Source organism: Podarcis liolepis (genome assembly GCF_965112155.1).
Source record: "Podarcis liolepis genome assembly, chromosome: 10".
NCBI classification, from domain to species: Eukaryota; Metazoa; Chordata; class Lepidosauria; order Squamata; family Lacertidae; genus Podarcis; species Podarcis liolepis.
Window position 1 is genome coordinate 45,661,186 of NC_139562.1, and position 21,608 is coordinate 45,682,793.

General features: G+C 42.5%; 1 protein-coding gene across 21 annotated transcripts in view; it reads left to right on the plus strand.

Annotated features, from left to right (window-relative positions):
• GRIP1 (glutamate receptor interacting protein 1) overlaps positions 1 to 21,608 on the plus strand; it is a 344,378-nt gene that overhangs the window by 230,669 nt on the left and 92,101 nt on the right. For 18 of the 21 annotated variants that reach the window (XM_083463371.1, XM_083463364.1, XM_083463367.1 and 15 more), the window contains exon 2: positions 20,915 to 20,995. The exons of 2 other annotated variants lie outside the window; for them this stretch is intronic. In XM_083463371.1, the coding sequence (XP_083319497.1) occupies positions 20,915 to 20,995 (81 nt within the window). Of the gene's footprint in view, positions 1 to 2,706; positions 2,732 to 20,914; positions 20,996 to 21,608 lie in introns of those variants that run through there. One more of the 21 variants, XM_083463363.1, reaches the window with a different exon arrangement.

Genomic DNA, 21,608 nt, shown 5'->3' on the forward strand with positions numbered 1-21,608 from the left:
GGGAGGGAGGTTCAGGAAGCGGGACAGGTAAAATAAATACATCCTTTTACTTTCCCATCCACCTGAATTTCCACCAGCTTTGGCTAGTGGCCCAACTGCACCCCTATCTGGACAGAGATAGCCTAACTTCTGTTGTCTATACTGTGCTAACCTCTAGATTAAACTACGGCAATGCGTTATACATGGGGTCTCCTCTGAAGACGGTTTGGAAAATTCAGCTGGTACAGAATTTGGCAACCAAGGTTGCTCACCAGGACAAAAAAGTTTGAGCCTATTACACTGATTCTGGTCTGGATGCACTGACTGATAATAAGTTTCCATTCCCAATTCAAAGTGCTGGCTTTAACATCATCGTCCAATGACTCTAGAGCAGGGTAGACTGCTTATATCAATCCATCTGCTTAAATTAGAATTGATGGGATAGTCTCATTGCTAATCTCAGCTGGCAATGCCCTGTTTTTGTTACACTTGCAAATAAAAAATTGAAAAAAGAAAGAAAAATGGCCCTTGGGGCTAAGTTTCATCCTAGGTATCTCAGAATGATTCTCAGTAATAGGAAGGCTCTCTTGGGCATTAAATGCGTGACTTGGGCTATAACCAGCCATTTCCTCTTTTCCTTCTCAGTGTCTTCATACATATTCCCCTGAGACACCGTCATGTCAGAGCTGCTTTTCTGCAACTTGATCCCATGTTGCTGCTGTGTGCTGCATATGAATGAGGAAAACACACGGGTCTTTCCCAACTTCTCTTTACCTGAAGTGTACAGTTATAAGTGTGTCAGATGTAGACAATGCCTTTTTTTAAAAAAAGCAGTTTTGGCCCTGGTAATACATTTTATGGCATTTCAGCTGAGGGTCTAATTGGTTTAAGTTGCTATCTTATTGGGGATGGGGGCATTTTGCCTTCCGAAGTGATAGGTGATCATTCACCAAAGTTTGATATTGAAGGGAATTATTTATTTGTTCTGAAATATGTCATCTTACGCATGTTTCATTTTAATATGCGTTTAAGAATGTTTTCAGAATGAGCTTAGCCTTTGAAATAATTCAAGGTGAATAGAGAATCTGCCCACTTCATCCCATTTTGAAAGACGATCGCAGCCAGGTGTCAGATTCAGCTCTTGGGAAGACAGCCTATCACCGGGAGCAGGGGAGTTCTTGGACCAGTGAGCTTTACTCATATTGAAGCTTTTACAACTACCACCTGTTTTCTGCCCCAATGTTGGGTTTTATTTTCTTTATGTATTGGTTTTAGGTCTTTTTGCGTTTTCCTAAAAGCACTACCAAAACCCCCAGACAAGTCCTATTAACCCTTTTCTGCAGCACAGAGACTGCACTTCCTGTCTATCCCCCAACCCTAAAATTATAATGAGACCAAACCAATTTATAATGAGACTCCAGCTGCAACAAAACATGTCTGTCCCATATCAGTCTCTATAGCCACAGCAGGCACTATAACTCTCCAACGGTTTGACTTTGCCCCTGAACACACACTCTTTCATTCTCTCCCAGGACAGAAGGATGCCAACCAAACAGATAAAAGAAAATCAGTATGTGTACATCAAATATTTTTGAAGGCAGGAAAGAGGTGATGCACTATAGTTGGCTAAGATATAGCTGTTAATATAGTTTTCCTGTAGTTTGTCCCCGTCATTTTCCTTCTTCCCCCAGTTTTGTTTGGGACTTGGTTATGGTGCACAGGATAAATTATTATTGGCTGAAGTCTGTCAAGTCCTAAGTTCCAGATCTACAGCGGGCTCAAGTCTTTGAAACCAGCTGCACTGAACTCACTGTGTGGTCAGGACCAATTTTGAACTAAAGAAACTGACCCTGGGAAAACAGAGTGCAGCATTCTCAGGTTACTGTTCTTCTTTTTACAGCACTGCTTAAATACAGGCCTGTCTTAGATAAAAGCAATAGATTTCCCCTATAAGAATTTGGGGTATTAAACAGGATATGCTTAATCCTACACTTAAGTATTCTGTTTGATTTTTAGTGATACATTCTTAACAGGCCAACCAGCAATTTCTACTGAGTTCTTTAAAGCAGACTATCTGTTATGCATTGCTCTGTTTGCTCATAACCTTATTAAATTTAGACTGCTGGCTCGATGCAGTTCCGAAGTGAAATTCTGTAGAAGATAATAAAAGCAGCTGCTATGTTTAAAATTAACAATGAGCGGTTATTAAAATAGCCAAACAGATATAACATTTGGGAGCTAAATTTACATTCATGGAGTTACATTTCACAAGCTCAGAGTATCATTTGTGAGACTACTGAACTGTACAGTGTTGCTCCATAACTTTGGTGCATTGGCATAAATAAATTGCATATGTGCCTGGAATAAGAAAAGAGGTATAGAAACCTTTTTTTTAATTTTTGCTGCCAAATGTCCAGCTGCTGAGTACATAAGCTGAATTGTAAAACCTTTTCTATAGTCACAGATTCTGTTAGCTTTACTGCTAAACTCTTTGGGTGAATCCTAGGGAGTAGCAGGATTATGGCATTGTCTGACTGGAGGAACCACTTTGGACTTCTGAATCCAAGACAAATTCCTGCAAAGAGCTGAAAACACATGGATCATTACATCTGGACTTTAACGCAGATCGAGGGACTGTAAGCTAAAATACACCCTGAGAAACATAGCTTTAACAGGATTCTTGAAACGGGTCAGTTTTTAGCTGTGATGGCACTTCTTTGTGGGTTAAGCCAAGATTTCCAAATGGAGCTGAGTAAGTCCTTAACAGTTCATGCTATAATAACCATAAGCAAAATATAATGATGATGATACCATTTACTAGAATGTTCACAATTGTATTTTCCAGGTGGTTAGCACTCCTATGTTTTCATGTGGTAGATGAAAAGTGACATTTGCCAAAATAAAGTTGCCACTTTTGGAGCTTTTTTTTAAAAAAAAAGAACTTGAGAAAAAGTTAAGAAAATTTAGGGAAACTTTTCTGACATACACCCACTGCTGCACATCACCCCATTCTCCAAGTGCTATGAGATTCCATGGGTTACCTAGAGTTTGGTTTCCTTTGGAATGAGAGACTGTGATGTCTTTATGATGTATGGTTTATTTATACATAGATACAACCTGAGCCTATGATGGAGGGGCCCCAATACCCCATGAGGTTCTCGCTTATCCCATAGCCACAGCCTTAGATTCAAACAGGAATCAAGTATGGTTCTGTTTTCTCAGCAGCCCAGCCTGCCGCCTGCCACTTCTAGCACCCTCTCAACTCTGGCCTTTGTCTTTCTAACTACCAGTGAGTTGAGGGAGGGCACCCATTTGCTCTCTGGCACAGAGCCACTTCCTTTGTTACCTTAAAGGCCCATACTTAGAAGACAATGACCTCACCAGGAAACTAGCCTGGATATGCCAGGAAATGAATCCTTGCTGGATGTAGGAATTAGAAGGGGGGTCAGGCATGCAGCCTACACCCCACCAAACTCATAGCAATACAATAACATATGTAGAAAATTAAACTGCAGGGAAATTTAATGCTAGAAGAGTAGCAAAGTTAGTTCTATCAGCAAAAATATAGAATAGTATGTGTTTAATGTGGTGTTAAGCTTTCAGTACCCAGGATCCAAATATACTTGCTAAATGAGTTCTGCACACTCAAGGAGACTTTAGACCACAGAATAAACTGCTTTTGAACTAGATTGCGTAAGTTTGGATTATAGCAAGATTCAAGAAAAAATGTCAACAATCAATCAATCCCAGGAAATACCCAAGTCCTTGGGTGTATATAAAGTAGCTCTTTGAAGCCTGGCAATTGGCTCAAGTCTAATTCATCACATGTTGGTACATTTTGGTTCTTCCAAATAAAAGTAGAGACTGTGCTTAATTTTAATGGGAAATGGTCTGTATTTGTTGTATAAGTTGCCTTCTCTTGTGCTTATTATTTTTTCTTCCTTATGATTTGTGGAGGGCTGAAACTTGCACACCCACCGTTCATATCCAGCCTTGTACCTGTGCTTTTCCAGTCTTTTTCCTTTGTCCTTTTTCAGCTGATACTGTTAGAGAGAAGCAGCAGCAGCAGCAGCAGTATGTCTTCCAACATGGTTCTGGAAGAGACAAACTCCTTTCATACATGGCTGCAACATAAATGCTTTCCCCACCCTGCCAAACTTTCAAAGTAGTGCACCGTGCAATCACCTCCTAGTGGTTTGGCTTCTCCTGAGGAAGATCCATCTTCTTCCTTTTATATTCTACTCACCATCAATATGGTTCATTAGTGAAGGGCTTGTTTTATTGCTTTGCATACCAGGTTCTGGCAATTTAATCACATTTGAAATGGTATCCAGTTTTGGATTAATTAGGTGCTTAAAAATAAAGCTATTTTTGCTCCTTCATTTACTGAAGAAAAAACAACGATACACGCATCTCTTTTGCATTGCATTCTGCATCATTGTCGCTGTTCTCTGTATGTAAAGGAAACAGGCCTTGCTTGATCCTTGTAGTCTGTTCATTCAATTTTTAATTAACTTTTTATTTCCAGGTCTCAGTGGATTTCTGTTACAGTTAAGGAAACAATAAGCATTATCGCTGGGAGCTAATTGAACACCTAGAAGATTTGCTCTCAGTAATGAAATACTGTGTGGCAGCAGTGGCTACTTCGGCAAAGTATCAGGGCTTAGCTGTAGGCACCTGTTGGGGTGAAGCCTAGCACCAGGATAGAGTACACCAGGGGTCAGATCGGTATGTGTGAGAGGTATGTTTGTGTCTCGTGGTAGAACACCAGAGCCTGGAACACTGTTGTTGCCCTGGTGAACTTCTGGCATAAATAGAAAGGTTGTCTTCATGCTTTGTTGTTGTTGTTTAGTCGTTTAGTCGTGTCCGACTCTACGTGACCCCATGGATCAGAGCACGCCAGGCACTCCTGTCTTCCACTGCCTCTCGCAGGTTGGTCAAACTCATGCTGGTAGCTTCGAGAACACTATCCAACCATCTCGTCCTCTGTCGTCCTCTTCTCCTTGTGCCCTCCATCTTTCCCAACATCAGGGTCTTTTCCAGGGAGTCTTCTCTTTTCATGAGGTGGCCAAAGTATTGGAGTCTCAGCTTCAGGATCTGTCCTTCCAGTGAGCACTCAGGGCTGATTTCCTTCAGAATGGAGAGGTTTGATCTTCTTGCAGTCCAGGGACTCTCAAGAGTCTCCTCCAGCACCATAATTCAAAAGCATCAATTCTTCGGCGATCAGCCTTCTTTATGGTCCAGCTCTCACTTCCATACATCACTACTGGGAAAACCAGTAGTGTCCAGCCTGGGTGGATGAGAATGGTCTAGAACCTGGAAACACTTTACAGCCCCTGCAGAAGCTCCAAACTGCATTCCTTCACAAAGAACATTCATGCAGCAGAGCTAATGCTTCACCTGCCCGCCTGATTCCTGACACAAGAACATTTTAAAATCTTTTTTCACATTTGGCACGCCTGCCTATTACTTATGGATTTCTTCACAGTAGGTATTTTACAAAATAATGATTACCAGAATTAAATACCTTGTCACATTCTGACATACTGAATGCGGAAAATCAAATGCATATATACATTTTCAGCTTCCAATTCTGTCAGCTGAAGCTTCTGGCCATTGCTCTGGTGGAATACCAAGCAAGAGATCCAGGCGTATAGTGGTTGGTTTCAACTGTGTTTCTTGATGTATTAACTTTCCGACTCTTTAAGTAAAAAAAAGAAAAAAGAAAAAAAGTGTGCCCCTATACTCCCTTACTGTCTAGTACTGCTATTACAAATATACATAGACCCTCAAAATACTTCTCATTTTAGAACTTTGCTTCAGCTCCAAATTTTGATATCAGGCCCTGATTCAGCAAACCCATTCTGCTAGTGCAGGGAAGTCCAATCGGTCGATTGTGATCTACCGGTCGATCGCAGGGTGTTCCTGGTTGATCCCGATCAAGTGGGTCAACAACTTTGGTGAAGGCTCCCCCAAAAAAGCTCAACAACTTTGGTCAATCCAATGGGTAGATCATTGCCAGTGTTTTTATAGTGGGAGTAGATTGCTGTCTCTCTGGAGTTGGACATCCCTGTGCTAGAAGAACTCCCACAGAGGACTCCCACAAAGGCACCAAGTTTGCTCCAGATACTCCCATCCCGTGCATGACCCATGTCTTCTTCAAATACTCCCTGGAGAATCCCCATAACTGGGAGGAGGGGAGAGGGTTGTTCTGTTAGGCAAGCAAAAAATGCTTACCCTGGTGGAATTATTGTCTTAGCACTACACTGAATCCCACAGAGTTGTCAGCTATGGCCCTATAAAATTTGTATTTATCACTCTGCGATAAAATCATCTAGGGAACATTGGAGCTTTCTTCAACAAATAAAAGGTAAATATTGATAGAATGTGAAATCACCTTAGCTTGGTAGGTGTAAAATTATTATTTTAATAGACTTACCGTTTTTATTGGATGATTTGCTGAAGTGAGCTTCATTCAGCAGCAGCAGTTGTTCGTGCTGCATTTCTGCAGTTAGTCAGTGCTAAAGGGAAAAAACAAACAAATAAATAAAGGTTATTTGAACTACAGTGGTACCTCAGGTTAAGAACTTAATTTGTTCTGGAGGTCTGTTCTTAACCTGAAACTGTTCTTAACCTGAGGTACCACTTTAGCTAATGGGGCCTCTCACTGCCGCCTCGCCGCCATTGTGCGATTTCTGTTCTCATCCTGAAGCAAAGTTCTTAACCTGAGGTACTATTTCTGGGTTAGCGGAGTCTGTAACCTGAAGCGTCTGTAACCCGAGGTACAAATGACAAATTTATATGACAAATATAATTTATATGACAAATTTGTATATGACAAATTTGAAACTGTATTTCTTAAAGAATTCCTGTACCACAACGCAACATCAGCTTTCAGAGTGGTTTGCAAATAAAATTATTTTTAAAGTATCGGTATAAGAATACAAATCAGAACTTCAAGAACAGCAGGTGGAAGCAGCATAAATCACATCTAAAACCTTCAAAGAGTTTTTGTTTTTTTAAACCTTGGGTTAAAAAAAGAGGTCTTTATCTGACACTAAAAAAAGTTAGCAGCAGAGATGCCAGGTGAGGCTTAACTGCAGAGATAGGGCATTGCAACAAATGTCCGTTCCCTGACTCCCCTCCCTCCATCTCACCTCAGTTAGCAGCAGCGTTTGAAAGACTGGCAACAGTAGATGGGATGAGATCCAATGGAGGCTTAGCATGAGCAGATGGTGTGAGCAGATGGCATTTCCATTCAGGCAATGGAATGTCTGGTTTCAACCCCACCTGCAGCCCACTGTGCCACATTAAGCTCCTTCCTGACGGTCCCCTTACCTCCATTTTGAGAGCTTAATAGACCTCAGTGGGATGGAGGAGACAGGAATGTTGTGTTCTGTGAATGGGATAATAATCAGCGTTTTTCCGGCTCCTAGCTATTGTGTCACCGATCAATTTAGACTTTTCTTTTTCTAGCCTTTTGCGATGAAATAATGATAAAGTATCACAAAAATCTAAATCTTTAAAAAATATACAGTGGTACCTTGGTTCTCAAACTTAATCGGTTCCGGAAGTCCGTTCCAAAACCAAAGCCTTCCAAAACCAAGGCGTGCTTTTCCCATAGAAAGTAATGCAAAATGGATTAATCCGTTCCAGACTTTTAAAAACAACCCCTAATAAAACAGCAATTTAACATGGATTTTACTATCTAACAAGACCATTGATCCATAAAAGGAAAGCAATAATCAATGATGATAAAAATTAAAATTATTTTTTTTCCTTACCTGCACTGATGATAGTCATTGTTTGGATGGGGGGCTTTTATCCATTTACGCAGTCACACAATCAATCAGTTAGTAGCTGAACTGAGTTCCACACAGTCACATAAACAAATTCACCGAAAAAGCCTCAAAAACAAAAACGCAAAATAAATAGCAAAAACAAAAGCGCCGAACTTAATCCGTTCCGGAAATCTGTTTGACATCCGAAATGTTCGAAAACCAAAGCACAGCTTCTGATTGGTGCAGGTGCCCCGGAGACAATAGCTGACAATCGCATTGGATGTCTGGCTTCGGAAAAATGTTCAAAAACCTGAAAATTTACTTCCGAGTTTTCAGCGTTTGAGAACCAAAGCGTTTGAGTACCAAGGCATTTGAGAACCAAGGTACCACTGTATAGTTAACTTACGCAACAGTTAAAATTGTGAGTTAAAAATATCTGCTGTTTCCCAAGGGTGTGGTGTGTATGCTTTCTACCTGAAGGTACCATGACCTCCCTTTTCCACTATTCACCATGTAGCTCGATATCATGGGATATGATTTCATACTTGTTTGCCAGGGTTTACGGAGCTTAGGGGAGGAACAGAAGCGCTGGTGGGGACACACGTCACGCTCTTCTGGGGATGCTTGTCCACCTTTGGTCCTCACAGCGCCGCCTGCTGATACTGTCTGCACACGCTTTCTGACAGCTGATGCTTTACATTCAAGAATGTGCAAATTATACATTTTTAAAACAAAACTTTTCCTTAAAAAATAAGTTGATATCTCCACATTAGGTGCAAGAAATTAGTAAGCAGAGCTGGCTCCAATCTAAAACTACAGCAACGTTGAAATTAAACTGGAAATGGCAACCAAAGAACCACGATAGAAGCGGGTTTGCAAATGTGCTATTGAGAGTAGCTGTTTTAAATGCATTGTGAGCCACTAGCAATTTAAAATGGGAGTCTTTGAACGGCTGAATGGAATGTGATTGATCACTTCATTGATGATTTGCCCACAGACTCCCTGACAAGCTTGAGTGAAAAAGGGCAATTTACGTGCATAACAGATTGTTGACATTTTGCAGGTTTATGAAGCAGATAATTCAGGGCATGTATATTACACATTTGAAAGAAATGCTATGCTGTACATTCATTCCTTTCTTTCTCTGGTGTACTCGAGATGTTGTGGTAACAGCGATCAAATTATTAGCAATGCTTTAGAGCTTTTACAAATTCAAAAGCACAGTTCTCAATATTTTTTAACATCTGTCTGAAAAAAATTGGCTCCGTTGCAGTTTCAAACTCTTCCCACACAGGCACTTTTTCAGCAGATTTCAGGAAAATGTCATCATAAATTATTTTTGCTTTGGTATTTCATCCACTTCATGAGCATATAATATTTAGTGATTTATCCTACTTGGTTAATCTCCATAGCACTTTGCACACATTAAGGGCAAGAAATTTCCTCTTTAAATGTGTGCTTTTCTTTATTTGATCAAGACACCATGCAGAGTTTTCTATGGAAAGTGTGGTATTACTACCATGGCTTTGCATATTTCCATGAATATTAGTGCTAGCACTGAGCAGGCACTTGAATACATATTCCGAAATTACTGTCTGCAAAATTAGGTAGTTCGTGGAAGAAACTGATGAGTTAAGAAAGAGAAAATGCCCGGCATTGTCTTTATTAAGATTATTTGCAGCTAGTTAGCACCACTTAATTAGATTGCTGATCTTCATCTCACTTAACATAAATGTCTCTCAAAGATCTCAAGGCCACTTCCACAGCATTCTTAAGGGCCAGTTCAGACATTAGACTCAAAACTAACCTACTCAGTATCATGGATTGTATAAGTTTAGTATAGGTTGTTTGCCAAATATCCATTATCCCATTTTATCAGGAATCTCAGTCTTGGGTAGGCACAAGATGACTGAGCACAGTCCTAGGCATGAGAACATGCACTAGAACATGGATAGACAAACTAAGGCCTGGGGGCCGGATCCAGCCCAATCGCCTTCTAAATCCAGCCTGTGAACGGTCCGGGAATCAGTGTGTTTTTACATGAGTAGAATGTGTGCTTTTATTTAAAATGCATCTCTGGGTTATTTGTAGGGCCTGTCTGGTGTTTTTACATGAGTAGAATGTTTGCTTTTATTTAAAATGCATCTCTGGGTTATTTGTGGGACATAGGAATTCGTTCATTCCCCCCCCCCCCCAAAAAAAAATATAGTCCGGCCCCCCACAAGGTCTGAGGGACAGATGTGTCATTTAACCATAGTACAGACTGCATCTGGAGGGAGTGGACTGCTTTGTATATTCAATATTAACTTTTTAAGCAGAAGCTGAAGAAGCACCTATCAGAGTTGCTACACTGGTCAGTTTCCAGCATTGGCATGGAATTGGATTTAATGTTTCCTTGACATGTACCACCTTTACAATCTCCACGGTGGTTGCTGTATTAGTTTCTTGCAGCAAAAAAGAATATTATGGCACCATAAAGACTAAATATATATATATTATGGCATAAGCTTTCATGGTAAAGTTTCCCTGCAAACCTACAGCATAATAAATTTGTTAGCCTTTTAGATGCCACAAAACTCTTTTTTTGTATTTACTACTTTATCAGCTTCCTTAAGGCTAAAGAGAACTTACAGCACTGCTGTGCGTAATTTCTACCTTTCAGGATTTGAGTTTTATGAGAATAAGCTGCTCCTTTAAGAAAGGCATATATAAAAAAAATAAAAATACATTGTCCAGTAGCACCTTAGAGACCAACTAAGTTTGTTCTTGGTATGAGCTTTTGTGTTCATGCACACTTCTTCAGATACACTGAAACAGAAGCCACCAGTCCTTTATATATAGTGAGAGGGTGGGGAGGGGTATTACTCAGAAGGGTGGTGGGAATGGGTGATTGGCTGATAGGTGTGGTAAACCTTAATACATGTGACCAGTGCCTGATCCAACTGATTTAGAAAAAGTCTAGACTGCTTTACAGCAAACAGCTGCTGTATAGCTACCGTGTGTATACATGGTGATTTAATGTGAATTCGGTGCTACTGGTGTATGCAGACACTGTCCACCTCAATCCCACTCCCATTTAAATCTCTCACCCACCTCCGCCGATCCACAAATAAACTGATAAGAAAAATAAATGCAATACAAAATTGCCTTCAGGGCAAAAGTGGAAGCACTGTAGCAACATATATTTTTATGGGAGGTTTATGTGTAGTGACCTTTTTGGCAGGCGATCTCTTTCATCACACTCCCTTGCATATGTTTTGTCCTACCATGAGGATACCTCAGCCATTTTCTTTCTGAGGACCTCAACTTTCAGGTGTGTACCCTGTTGACCATCTGTGAGAAGGTGATGGATATTTTTTCTGCAGTCACGTCATCAATTGGACCTTGAAACTTCTGGACATTTGGGGGAAACAATTACATATGCCGTTAAAACAACTGATGGATTCCACCCCTCCTCCCCTTTTCTGGTGCATGTGTCAAAGACAAGCTATGTACAAACTGGAAGGAGGTGGTGGAGGACAATTATTATTATTATTACCACCACAACCATGACCATCATCCTTATCATCCTTCCTCTCTGCTCTTCTTTCCTAATTTGCATGCCCTACTGAAATACACTACCTTCTATTTTGCCTATTGTGGAACATGAGAAATGTTTATTCTTGTGCACTACTTGAGTGTGCATGCGCTAGATCAATATCTGTCTATGTACCGTATTTTTTGCTCTATAAGACTCACTTTTTTCCCTCCTAAAAAGTAAGGGGAAATGTGTGTGTGTTTTATGGAGCGAATGCAGGCTGCGCAGCTATCCCAGAAGCCAGAACAGCAAGAGGGATCGCTGCTTTCACTGCGCAGCGATCCCTCTTGTTGTTCTGGCTTCTGAGATTCAGAATATTTTTTTTCTTGTTTTCCTCCTTCAAAAACTAGGTGCGTCTTGTGATCTGGTGCGTCTTATAGAGCGAAAAATATGGTGTATCACATGCATACAGTACCTGAATACATGGTCAGTTGGAAAGAATGTATTCAGTGCTATTTTTCTAGAAAAAAGAGGTGCCAGAACTCACCATGAACACTGTCTTGTTCTCTTAGAATGGCAATGACACTCATCTGAAAGGTGCCAGAACTGAGTTCTGTCGAGTTCTGAATGAAAAAAAAATCCCTGATTATATGTTATGGAGGGCAGTGAAGTAATAACTGAAGAAGGGACAACATAGAATAATTCACAAACATCCCATCCAGCATTGCCTGCTACTGTGGATGGGAAACATTGATGTGCTCATGTATGGACACACGCATAGAAAAATCAGATCAATATTACCAATCCAGACATAGCATTATTACAGCCAGCTTGAGTTGAGCAGAATATAAGATGGTATCGAGAGTGAGGTGTCAAATTTTGAACTCGAAAGAACAATTATTAGGAAGAATAAAAAGCGCTTGAAAGATAGAGTACCTGAAATCCCCCAAAGAACTAAAGCTTTCAGGAAATGCTGCAGAGTTTTGGAAAATATACTGCATTTTGAAAAGGTCGAAAGGTTATGGGAAAGATGAGTGTAAAGTAACTATGTTCCTGAATATTGCAGGAGTAGAAGCGGTTGGTGATTTTTAATGGCGTGAAGCTGTGTCACACTGAGAGAGCAGGGTATGATATACCGGTAGCTTACCACAAGTTTGAAGAGAAAAGTGAAACATTTCCTAGAGGGCAATTTCAAAAGAGGACTCTGAGGAAAGGTTTGGTTTTTTTTAATGAGCCAAAAGCAGAGGAACCAGAGCTGCAATATTAGGCAGCTAAAGGATTCCAATATAAGAAATCAGATTGTGTTTGGCATTGGAGATCTATAGCTGGCAATGTTGAGCATCACATTTGGTTCTTGAAAAGTCTTTGGGTAAGATATTATTCTATATAATATTAAGAAACTGGCTTTCAAATCCAGTGCATATACCCGGATGAGAAGTAAAGGATTTGAGTGTGTTTTAAAATAAGTAAAACCTGTGTTGTGATGGAGGGTCCCAAGAACTGCAGCTAATGATAAAGTATGGGTATGTAGTTGCATGCTGGTGACAAAGGGCACAATTAAGAAGTGGCTGCTTCATGTGGATAATATTTGCATGTAGCCCTGTGTTGTGACTTAAAAGAGCATGTTTGCAAATAATTAATAAACCTGGTCACCTATGGTGACCAGATAAGCCAGGCTTCCCGAACTTTGGCCCTCCAGATGTTTTTGGCCTACAACTCCCATGATCCCTAGCTAGCAGGACCAGTGGTCAGGGATGATGGGAATTGTAGTCTCAAAACATCTGGAGGGGCAAGGTTGAGGAAGCCTGAGATAAGCCTCTTGCTTCTTCCTTCCAGCTTTAAAGAGCTACCATCTCTTTAAGCTGAGAAGGCTGTGCATCAGACTTTTTCCTTGGAAGGGGAAGAAACAACCCTGAGCCCTACCTCCCAAGCTTGTCTAACAAGGAAACTGACAGAGGTTAACTTCTTACAGCCTTAAGGCAAAACAAGACAATATGCCATTCATGCAATTAGAAATTACATGTGTAGCTTTATCAAAGTTAATAGGGAGCGTGGGGAGGGGACACTCAAGTGGGAAGTAGGGGGTTACCTACAGCCCCAATCTGATTTTGAGGGACCATATCTGCTACTGACATTGGAAGAATAGGTTCTGTTGTCTATACAGAAATAGATCACAGCAGAGGCAAAGGGTTAAATCTGTTCGAGAAAAAAGTACACCAGAAACCTACCAGGATTAGAATTTTGAGCACTCCCTATAGACAAACTATCCTCCAGAAAAGTTTGCAGCATTAGCCTGAGATAGTGCTACAAAGAGAACGAGATTGTAAACAGCTCCACAAAGGCTATTAAATGAATGATATTGACACGTATATATAATTATACGATTTGTTTCATAATTTAGTTTTCTCAGTTAGATGCAATGGCCATTAAGTCAGTTGTTCAAAGGAGAGTAGTTGGAATAGTAAGCTGTCCCTTTAGGAATGGGTTTTTTATTTTAACACATGGAGAAATGATTCCACCCAGTCCTTGCCAGCTAGGCCTGAATAAGAAGGCTACACTGTTTCACAGCGGACAGTTATAGTGTACTGTACTTAGAATAAAACCAGTTTTATTTGATGACGGCCTCCAGGGTAATCCATCTCAGTTAAGCGGTTCATAGCAGATCATATTGCAACAGTTCTAGTTTCATATGGAGAGAGCAGCACACATACTTCTGTGTCAATTAACTTCGAATCATTAGAAGTGTAGAGTTAAAACAGTGCCTGAGGGTTGTCTAATCCAACCCCCTGCATTGAAAGAATATCAACTAAAGCATCCATGACAGAGCCAACCTCTGCTTAAAAACCTCCAAGGAAGGGAGAACCTGGTACCTCTTGCGGAAGTCTGTTCCACTGTTGAACAGCTCTTACCATAAGAAAGTTCTTCCTGATTTTTAGTCAGAATCTCCTTTCTTGTAACTTGAACCTATTGCTTCGGGTCCTACCCTCTGGAGCAGGAGAAAACAAGCTTGCTTCACCTTCTGTGTGACAGCCCTTAAGATATTTGAAGATGGCTATCATATCTCCTCTCAGTCTCCTCTTTCCCAGGCTAAACATACCCAACTCCCTCGTCTGCAGGATATATATTTTTTGCCCCGGGTGGTGCCCGAACCCACAACCCTCAGATTAAGAGTCTCGTGCTCTTACCAACTGAGCTATCCCAGAGCTGCAACATGTGAAATATATTAATTTCACATATAGGCTCATGGAGGCTGAACTGGAGGTGGCTGGCCAGGAGCAAGACCTTGGGGTTGCAGTGGATGCCTTGATAAAGATGTTAACCCAAGTATGAGGCTGGTGGGGGGGGGGAGAGAAGCAACTTCCATGCTAGGGAGGAGGTTTCTTCTTTTCCAGTGCCTGCTGAAATCTTTTCTGTTTCATAGAATCACATTTCGTAGAATCAATGAAGCTGAATATTGGAAGATTCAGGGCGAACGAAAGTAAAGTGCTTCTTCACACAGTGCATAGTTAAATTATGGAATTCACTTAGAATCGTAGAATTCTAGAGTTGGGAGAGATCCCCAGGGGTCATCCCCTGTAATTCAGGGATCTCAGCTAAAGCATCCATGACTGAGGCAGTGATGGCAACCAACTTGTATGGCTTTGAAATAGTAAAGGTAAAGGAACCCCTGACCATTAGGTCCAGGTCGTGACCGACTCTGAGGTTGCGGCGCTCATCTCGCTTTATTGGCCGAGGGAGCCGGTGTACAGCTTCCGGGTCATGTGGCCAGCATGACTAAGCCGCTTCTGGTGAACCAGAGCAGCGCACAGAAACGCCGTTTACCTTCCCGCTGGAGTGGTACCTATTTATCTACTTGCACTTTGATGTGCTTTCGAACTGCTAGGTTGGCAGAAGCTGGGACCGAGCAATGGGAGCTCACCCCGTCGCGGGGGTTCGAACCGCCAACCTTCTGATCGGCAAGTCCTAGGCTCTGTGGTTTAACCCACAGCGCCACCCGCATCCTGGCTTTAAAATAGTATTAGATAAATTCATGGAAGACGAGGCTGTCAATGGCTATTAACTGTGATGTCTGTACTCTGCCTCCATGGTCAAAGCCAGTATGCTTCTGAATTCTAGTTGCTGGAAACTGCAGGAGAGGATAGTGTTGTTGTGCCCAGTCCTGCTCACATACTACCTATGGGCATCTGTTTGGCCACTGTGAGAAAAGGATGCTGGACTAAATGGGCAACTACTAGCCGGATCCAGAAGTGTTATTCTTCTGTTCATATCTTTCTACCAGCGGAAAATGCAATTGTAGGTAGATGCACAGAAAGCTTTTTTTCTGTAGTCGCTGAGTTAAGGGAATTGCTGGCACAGCAGTTGCCTCTGAACAGCATAATGACTTGCTGGAAATTGTTTGTTTATCACAGGCTGTCTAATCTCTCAGCCAAAGGAAATTAAAAAAAAGAAATCTACTCATGTAATGAATGCAGCTCAAGGAATGCATATACATAATAAACATTATTCCCACTGTAGTAGTAGATGTAGACACCTGCTGTATGAGCCCTCTGGAAGTGAGAGAGGTAAACTGACTATATATATATATATATAGTGTGTGTGTGTGTGTGTGTGTGTGTGTGTGTGTGTGTGTGCGCGCGCGCATGCTCCTCTAAATGAATTATTTTGTTCCTTGGTGACTGGACATTTAGTTTGCTTAGGCAATTACTGTCACTAATCAGTATGTTCTAGTGCAGGGTTGAAAACCCTGTGGCCCTCCAGATGTTGTTAGGGAAGGGGTAGTGCCTTTGGTGGGGAACACATTGTGCTCCCCCTGGGGTCCAACTTTGGTTCCCATCCTGCACTTAGCTGTCACCTGTGGCTCCTAGAAGCTGTCAGCATGTAACAGTGACCATACCCTGGCAATGGCTTTGGCTGGCCAGCTAAACCAGGTCAGGGTAGCCGATGGGTCTCAAACCCTCAATGAATTAGGGAATTCTCCTGCATGCAAAGACAGACTTCAGCAGACTGAGTGGATGAGACCAGTAGTGGGACCAATAGTCAAGAAGGCTGTTTCTGCACGTGCTACATAGGGAAGCGAGGGGCAGACAGGGCTCATCAACCTAGGAAGGTAGCCCATCTAGGAGAAGGAAGACTCTGGCCCTAAACCTCCGCTGCCTTGTGGGATATATTTGGGAGAAGAAAAGGCTAAGGAATAACCTCTACACAAATCCAGAGTCGAATCCCTAAGATGGTTCGACGGCACCTTGCACATCTCCTTCTGGCAACTACTGCAACCAAGCTGCTGCCAAAGGTATTGCTCTGCTTTCCTTTGGACCACATCTGTGAGGTTGAGAGGGAGGGTCTTGTTGTCGGGGCAGCCAGGACCTCCATACACACTACCTAGGCTTGTACCCCAGCTGCTGCTAACCTCCAGAGGCACACTCCATCCTCTCTCGAGACTGACAGATAACAACAACAACAACGGCTTCCATCATTTCTCACCTTTGGCTGGGACAGAAGAAAGTCAGAGTCCATCAACATCTGAGGGTTTCCCAGGTTCCCCATCCATGTTCTAGTGACTAGATGGGTGTAGATCTAAGATACTTGGTTTCAAACTTCACCATTTTAAAGAGTCAGTGGCAACTTTGGAAAATTCATTCAGTTACCAATTCTTTTTAAAATGGGCATTAGTGATCCATCTAATCCAGCGGTTCTCAACCTGTGGGTCCCCAGATGTTGTTGGATTACAACTCCCATCATCCCTGAGCTCTGGCCTTGCTAGCTAGGGGTGATGGGAGTTGTAGTTCAACAACATCTGGGGACCCACAGGTTGAGAAAGGCTGAATCTAACTTCTGTTGATTTAAAAGTGATAAATAAGTAGTAGTGGTAGTAGCAGGGATAATGAACTGGAGCAGACCAAAGTCTGTCTGATTCAGCCTTCTGTTTCCAATATTTGCCAGCCAGGACCCTCTGCAACCTTGCAGAGAGATGCAGCTGGTGCAGGACGCAACAGCTGAGTTCCTGCATGGGATGGCAAGAGGAGATCATCTCATTTCAGTCTTCAAAATGCTGCTCTAGCTTGCCTGCAGGTTAATGGATCCAATTCATGGTGTTGTTGTTGTTTAGTCGTTTAGTCGTGTCCGACTCTTCGTGACCCCATGGACCAGAGCACGCCAGGCACTCCTGTCTTCCACTGCCTCCCGCAGTTTGGTCAGACTCATGTTTGTAGCTTCAAAGACACTATCCAACCATCTCGTTCTCTGTCGTCTCCTTCTCCTTGTGCCCTCCATCTTTCCCAACATCAGGGTCTTTTCCAGGGAGTCTTCTCTTCTCATGAGGTGGCCAAAGTATTGGAGCCTCAGCTTCACAATCTGTCCTTCCAGTGAGCACTCAGGGCTGATTTCCTTAAGAATGGATAGGTTTGATCTTCTTGCAATCCATGGGACTCTCAAGAGTCTCCTCCAGCACCAATTCATGGTGTTAGGTAAAGGTAAAGGGACCCCTGACCATTAGGTCCAGTCATGACCGACTCTGGGGCTGCGGCGTTTATCTCGTTTTATTGGCCAAGGGAGCCGGCGTACAACTTCCGGGTCATGTGGCCAGCATGACTAAGCTGCTTCTGGCAAACCAGAGCAGCGCATGGAAACGCCGTTTACCTTCTCGCCAGAGCAGTACCGATTAATCTACTTGCACTTTGACGTGCTTTCGAACTGCTAAGTTGGCAGGAGCAGGGACCGAGCAACGGGAGCTCACCCCATCGCGGGGATTCGAACCACCGACCTTCTGATCGGCAAGCCCTAGGCTCTGTGGAGTAACCCACAGCACCACCCACATCCCAATTCATGGTGTTGTTGGTGTACTAAGCTCTGAATGACTTTGGGCCCAAGGAGCACCTCCCCTAATACCATCCATCCCAAGTGTTGGAACCCGTCCTTCTTATACCAAGGGTTGTTTGTAAGGTGGTGACGTGAGACCATGCACACTCTGCCTGAGTGGGATATGGTATAGGAAGCATGGTTATGAGAAGGGAGAAATGCTATATTAACCTTTGTGGAGCTTTTTATCTGGGGCGTGATTTTAAATAATTCTCACCAAGCCGCATTTCTGTTTTGCATAAAAATGAATGGCCTTCCCACTTTGAAGTAATTTCCAAAAGCAAAACCTATATGTAACAAGTGATAAATACTGAAATCAGTAAATGGAAATGAAACCTCAAGTGGGCCAGTCAAAAGAATTTTTATTATTATTAAACTACTGCTTTTTTTGCTGCATCTTGGGATGTTACCCAAGATAACTTTAGTCTTTGATAGCCTTATTCACTTATTTTTAAAGCATGTAAATATGCATATGGTTAAAACTAATTGGTTCTTCAGGTTCAAAGAAAAAAATGCAAATATCTTTATTTGATGGTATGTTAAGAGCTACTTGAGAACCAGAATGGAATCTAATTTTCTGTTATTTTTACTGCTTATTGAGGAAGTGGTCTAAACACTATTCAGTTCCTCAGACAATGTATTGATCCTTGGTATTCTGTGGCAGCGTTAGGGTGCCTCAATGCTACCTCCCCGGTATAGCATTGTCCAGCCATTCTGAGATTGGACTTAAATAGCTTTTAAAAAAATAGATCCTTCAGAATTTAAAGGGATGTGGTCCCAGTGGCGGAGCTTCATGCTCCAACATGGGGGGTGGAGAGCAGGAAGGGGCAGGGCTGACACACATCCCGGGAGCGTGGCAGGCATCCTGGGGGCGTGGCACATCACCTGTGGGGGCGTGGTGCCCAGCGCGGGCGGGGGGGCAGCCGCGATGGCACCCTACCTCTTTATCTGCCACTGTATGGTCCTATCCGCAGGGCAGACTGTTAGTTTCTGTTTTGCCACTGAGCAGCTGCATAGAGTCACAAGGCTCTGTTTACATTCCAGAGACAGTCCAAACTGTTGGAAGTCTCACGGGAGACAGGATGTGACGTTAGTGGTTTCCTGATTCCTTTGTTCCTTGGTTGTTCAGTTGCTCTCTGCTCTCACAGGGAGAGGATGTATATTTCTTTGCTGTCTGCGTAGTAAGAAATAAAGCATAGCGATGTAGCCATAAATCTCATCACTTCTGCATGCTGTTTTGGATTCTCTGCTGAATGGGGGAACGTGCCTTGGAGCCTCATCAAAGGCTCAGGTTGTTAATTATTCGTTGGGAGGGCGATTCCGGAATATGAGCTTTATCAGCTTGGCCGAGCGGAGATCCCGACACAGACACATACCCAAATTTAAAGAAGAATTCCCTTATTGTTACTGAAACATAGCTGCTGTACAAGTATATTATCCTGCTTCAGTAACTGAATAAAAGAGCAAGATTTTAAAATGAAAGGTCAGGGGCCTGCGAGTAATGTAACATAAAAGTTTACACAATCTGCAATATATATGTTTCTTTTTCACGTACATCTCTGAGGACTGCAAGCCAAACTGCACACTACTCATGCCACTGGACCTGAGGCCACTTAAAACTAGAAAGCCACTTAAGGATGGGGCACTTAAGAATGTATGATCTTTAACCCTTGCCCTGCCCACTGTTTTCCTTTTAAAAAAAACCTCCCCTAAACTGTTTCCCAGCTACTGGGCTTCCAGCTGATCTGAACCACGGGTCCCTGGCAGCAAGTCCCACTGGCATACACAATTCCACAGCCAATGTTAACAGCGGGCTAACAAGTCCAAAGTCCAGCCAGGCCAGGTTCCCACTTCAGCAGCTGATTTAGAAGCCAGGGCACCTAGAGATCAGTCCCACACAAGCCACATCTCCAAAGAGCTCCCTGGACCATCCAAGCCATGGTCCAACCAACATGGGAAGTTGAGCAGACCCAGCACCTCAGCTCTGTTTCCCTTTTGTACTTTGCATGCAGATTGCAGCATCTGGACTTGATGAGGCAGGTGGCCCTCACCTGTGCTCAGCCTACTTCAGCTGAGGAATCACACACCTCCTCCCAGAGCTAGCGAGCCCCACCTGGCCAGCTAGGAAGCTGGGCTGTGGGCCCGTCTTCCTCAGCCTCCTAGAGTGTTCCTCCTGCTGCTCCTTACGTCTCAGAGCCTGCCATGTTCGGGGAGACAGGGGTTGCTCTGGTGATGGGTCCTGCTGCTCTGGTTCCTGTGCACTGACCCCCCCCCCATCCCTTCGCCATCATTGGTCACCCTGTGAGTATTTTCTACACCAACCTCTCCTTCTCCAGCCTCAGCTTGCCCTGGTGTGTCCCAGTCATTGCTATACTCCTCTGCTCCTCCACACTGTCCTGCCAGTTCAGGACATCAGTACCATCTCATCTCCAGAACTCAGACATTTGCATTAACTCACAGATTGGTTTTACATTAGATACAAACAAGGTCATCATGGGGAAAAGCCCATTGTTGATCAGTTTGGGTTACTACAAGGAATACAAGGCTTCCTACCTTTACATTTATTGCTTTACACTCATTATTTTGAAAGATTAACAACATGTCAAATGCTACTGAAGTGAGCATTTGATGGAAATATGGTGGTTTCCTAATTCTAGCCCCATTAAATAAAATAAGTCTTTTTCTCTTTTACTGCAAAGCAGCAGAATAATCCTTTGGGGGAATCAGATGAAATATATGGCACACCTTGAATCTGAAATTGTCATTATTTTCTGTGTTTCAGATGAGAGTCCATACACTAAATCTGCAAACCAGACAAAACCACCCGAAGGAGCATTGGCTGTAAGGAGGCAGAGTATCCCAGGTATACTGCTATTTTCCAGTTTCAAGTAATTCTCAGATCACTCTTGGGAAGGCAATTCTTTGAATTAATTAAGTGTTCTGCTCTTCTTGTGAAGAGCACTTTGAATTAGTTATAAGTGTAGTTTCTGCTCCTAATTGCCTAGGTTATGCACTGTTCTGAGGGTGGCTTTGGACTGACAAGCAGTGACAAGGGAAGCACAAATGATTCATGTGTTCTCTCTTCTGCGTTACGTATTAAGCAAATATCCCCTGCAGTGAGATATGTGAGACTGTGTGCAGCTCACGTACATCACCAAGGGGGTGTTGAGTGAGTCTCTACTTTATATGTTACACAGGAATTATATATCACACACACACAATTATTATTGTCCCATAGTTTGAAGCACCTTAATTGTATTACACACCATCTTACTTTCACCAGGAAACATGTTTTATAGCCTTGTTGGTGCTATCTTCAATTGATTGTCTAGTAGTTGAAACCCTTACAACTTCTCATGTTCATTCTGGGCAAATTTAGAAGATGGTGCTTTGCCTATAAATGCATAAATTCCAGTTGATTATGCTCACTTCTTCTTATCTTCCTGAATAATCACCAAGGCTTGGCAAGACATTCA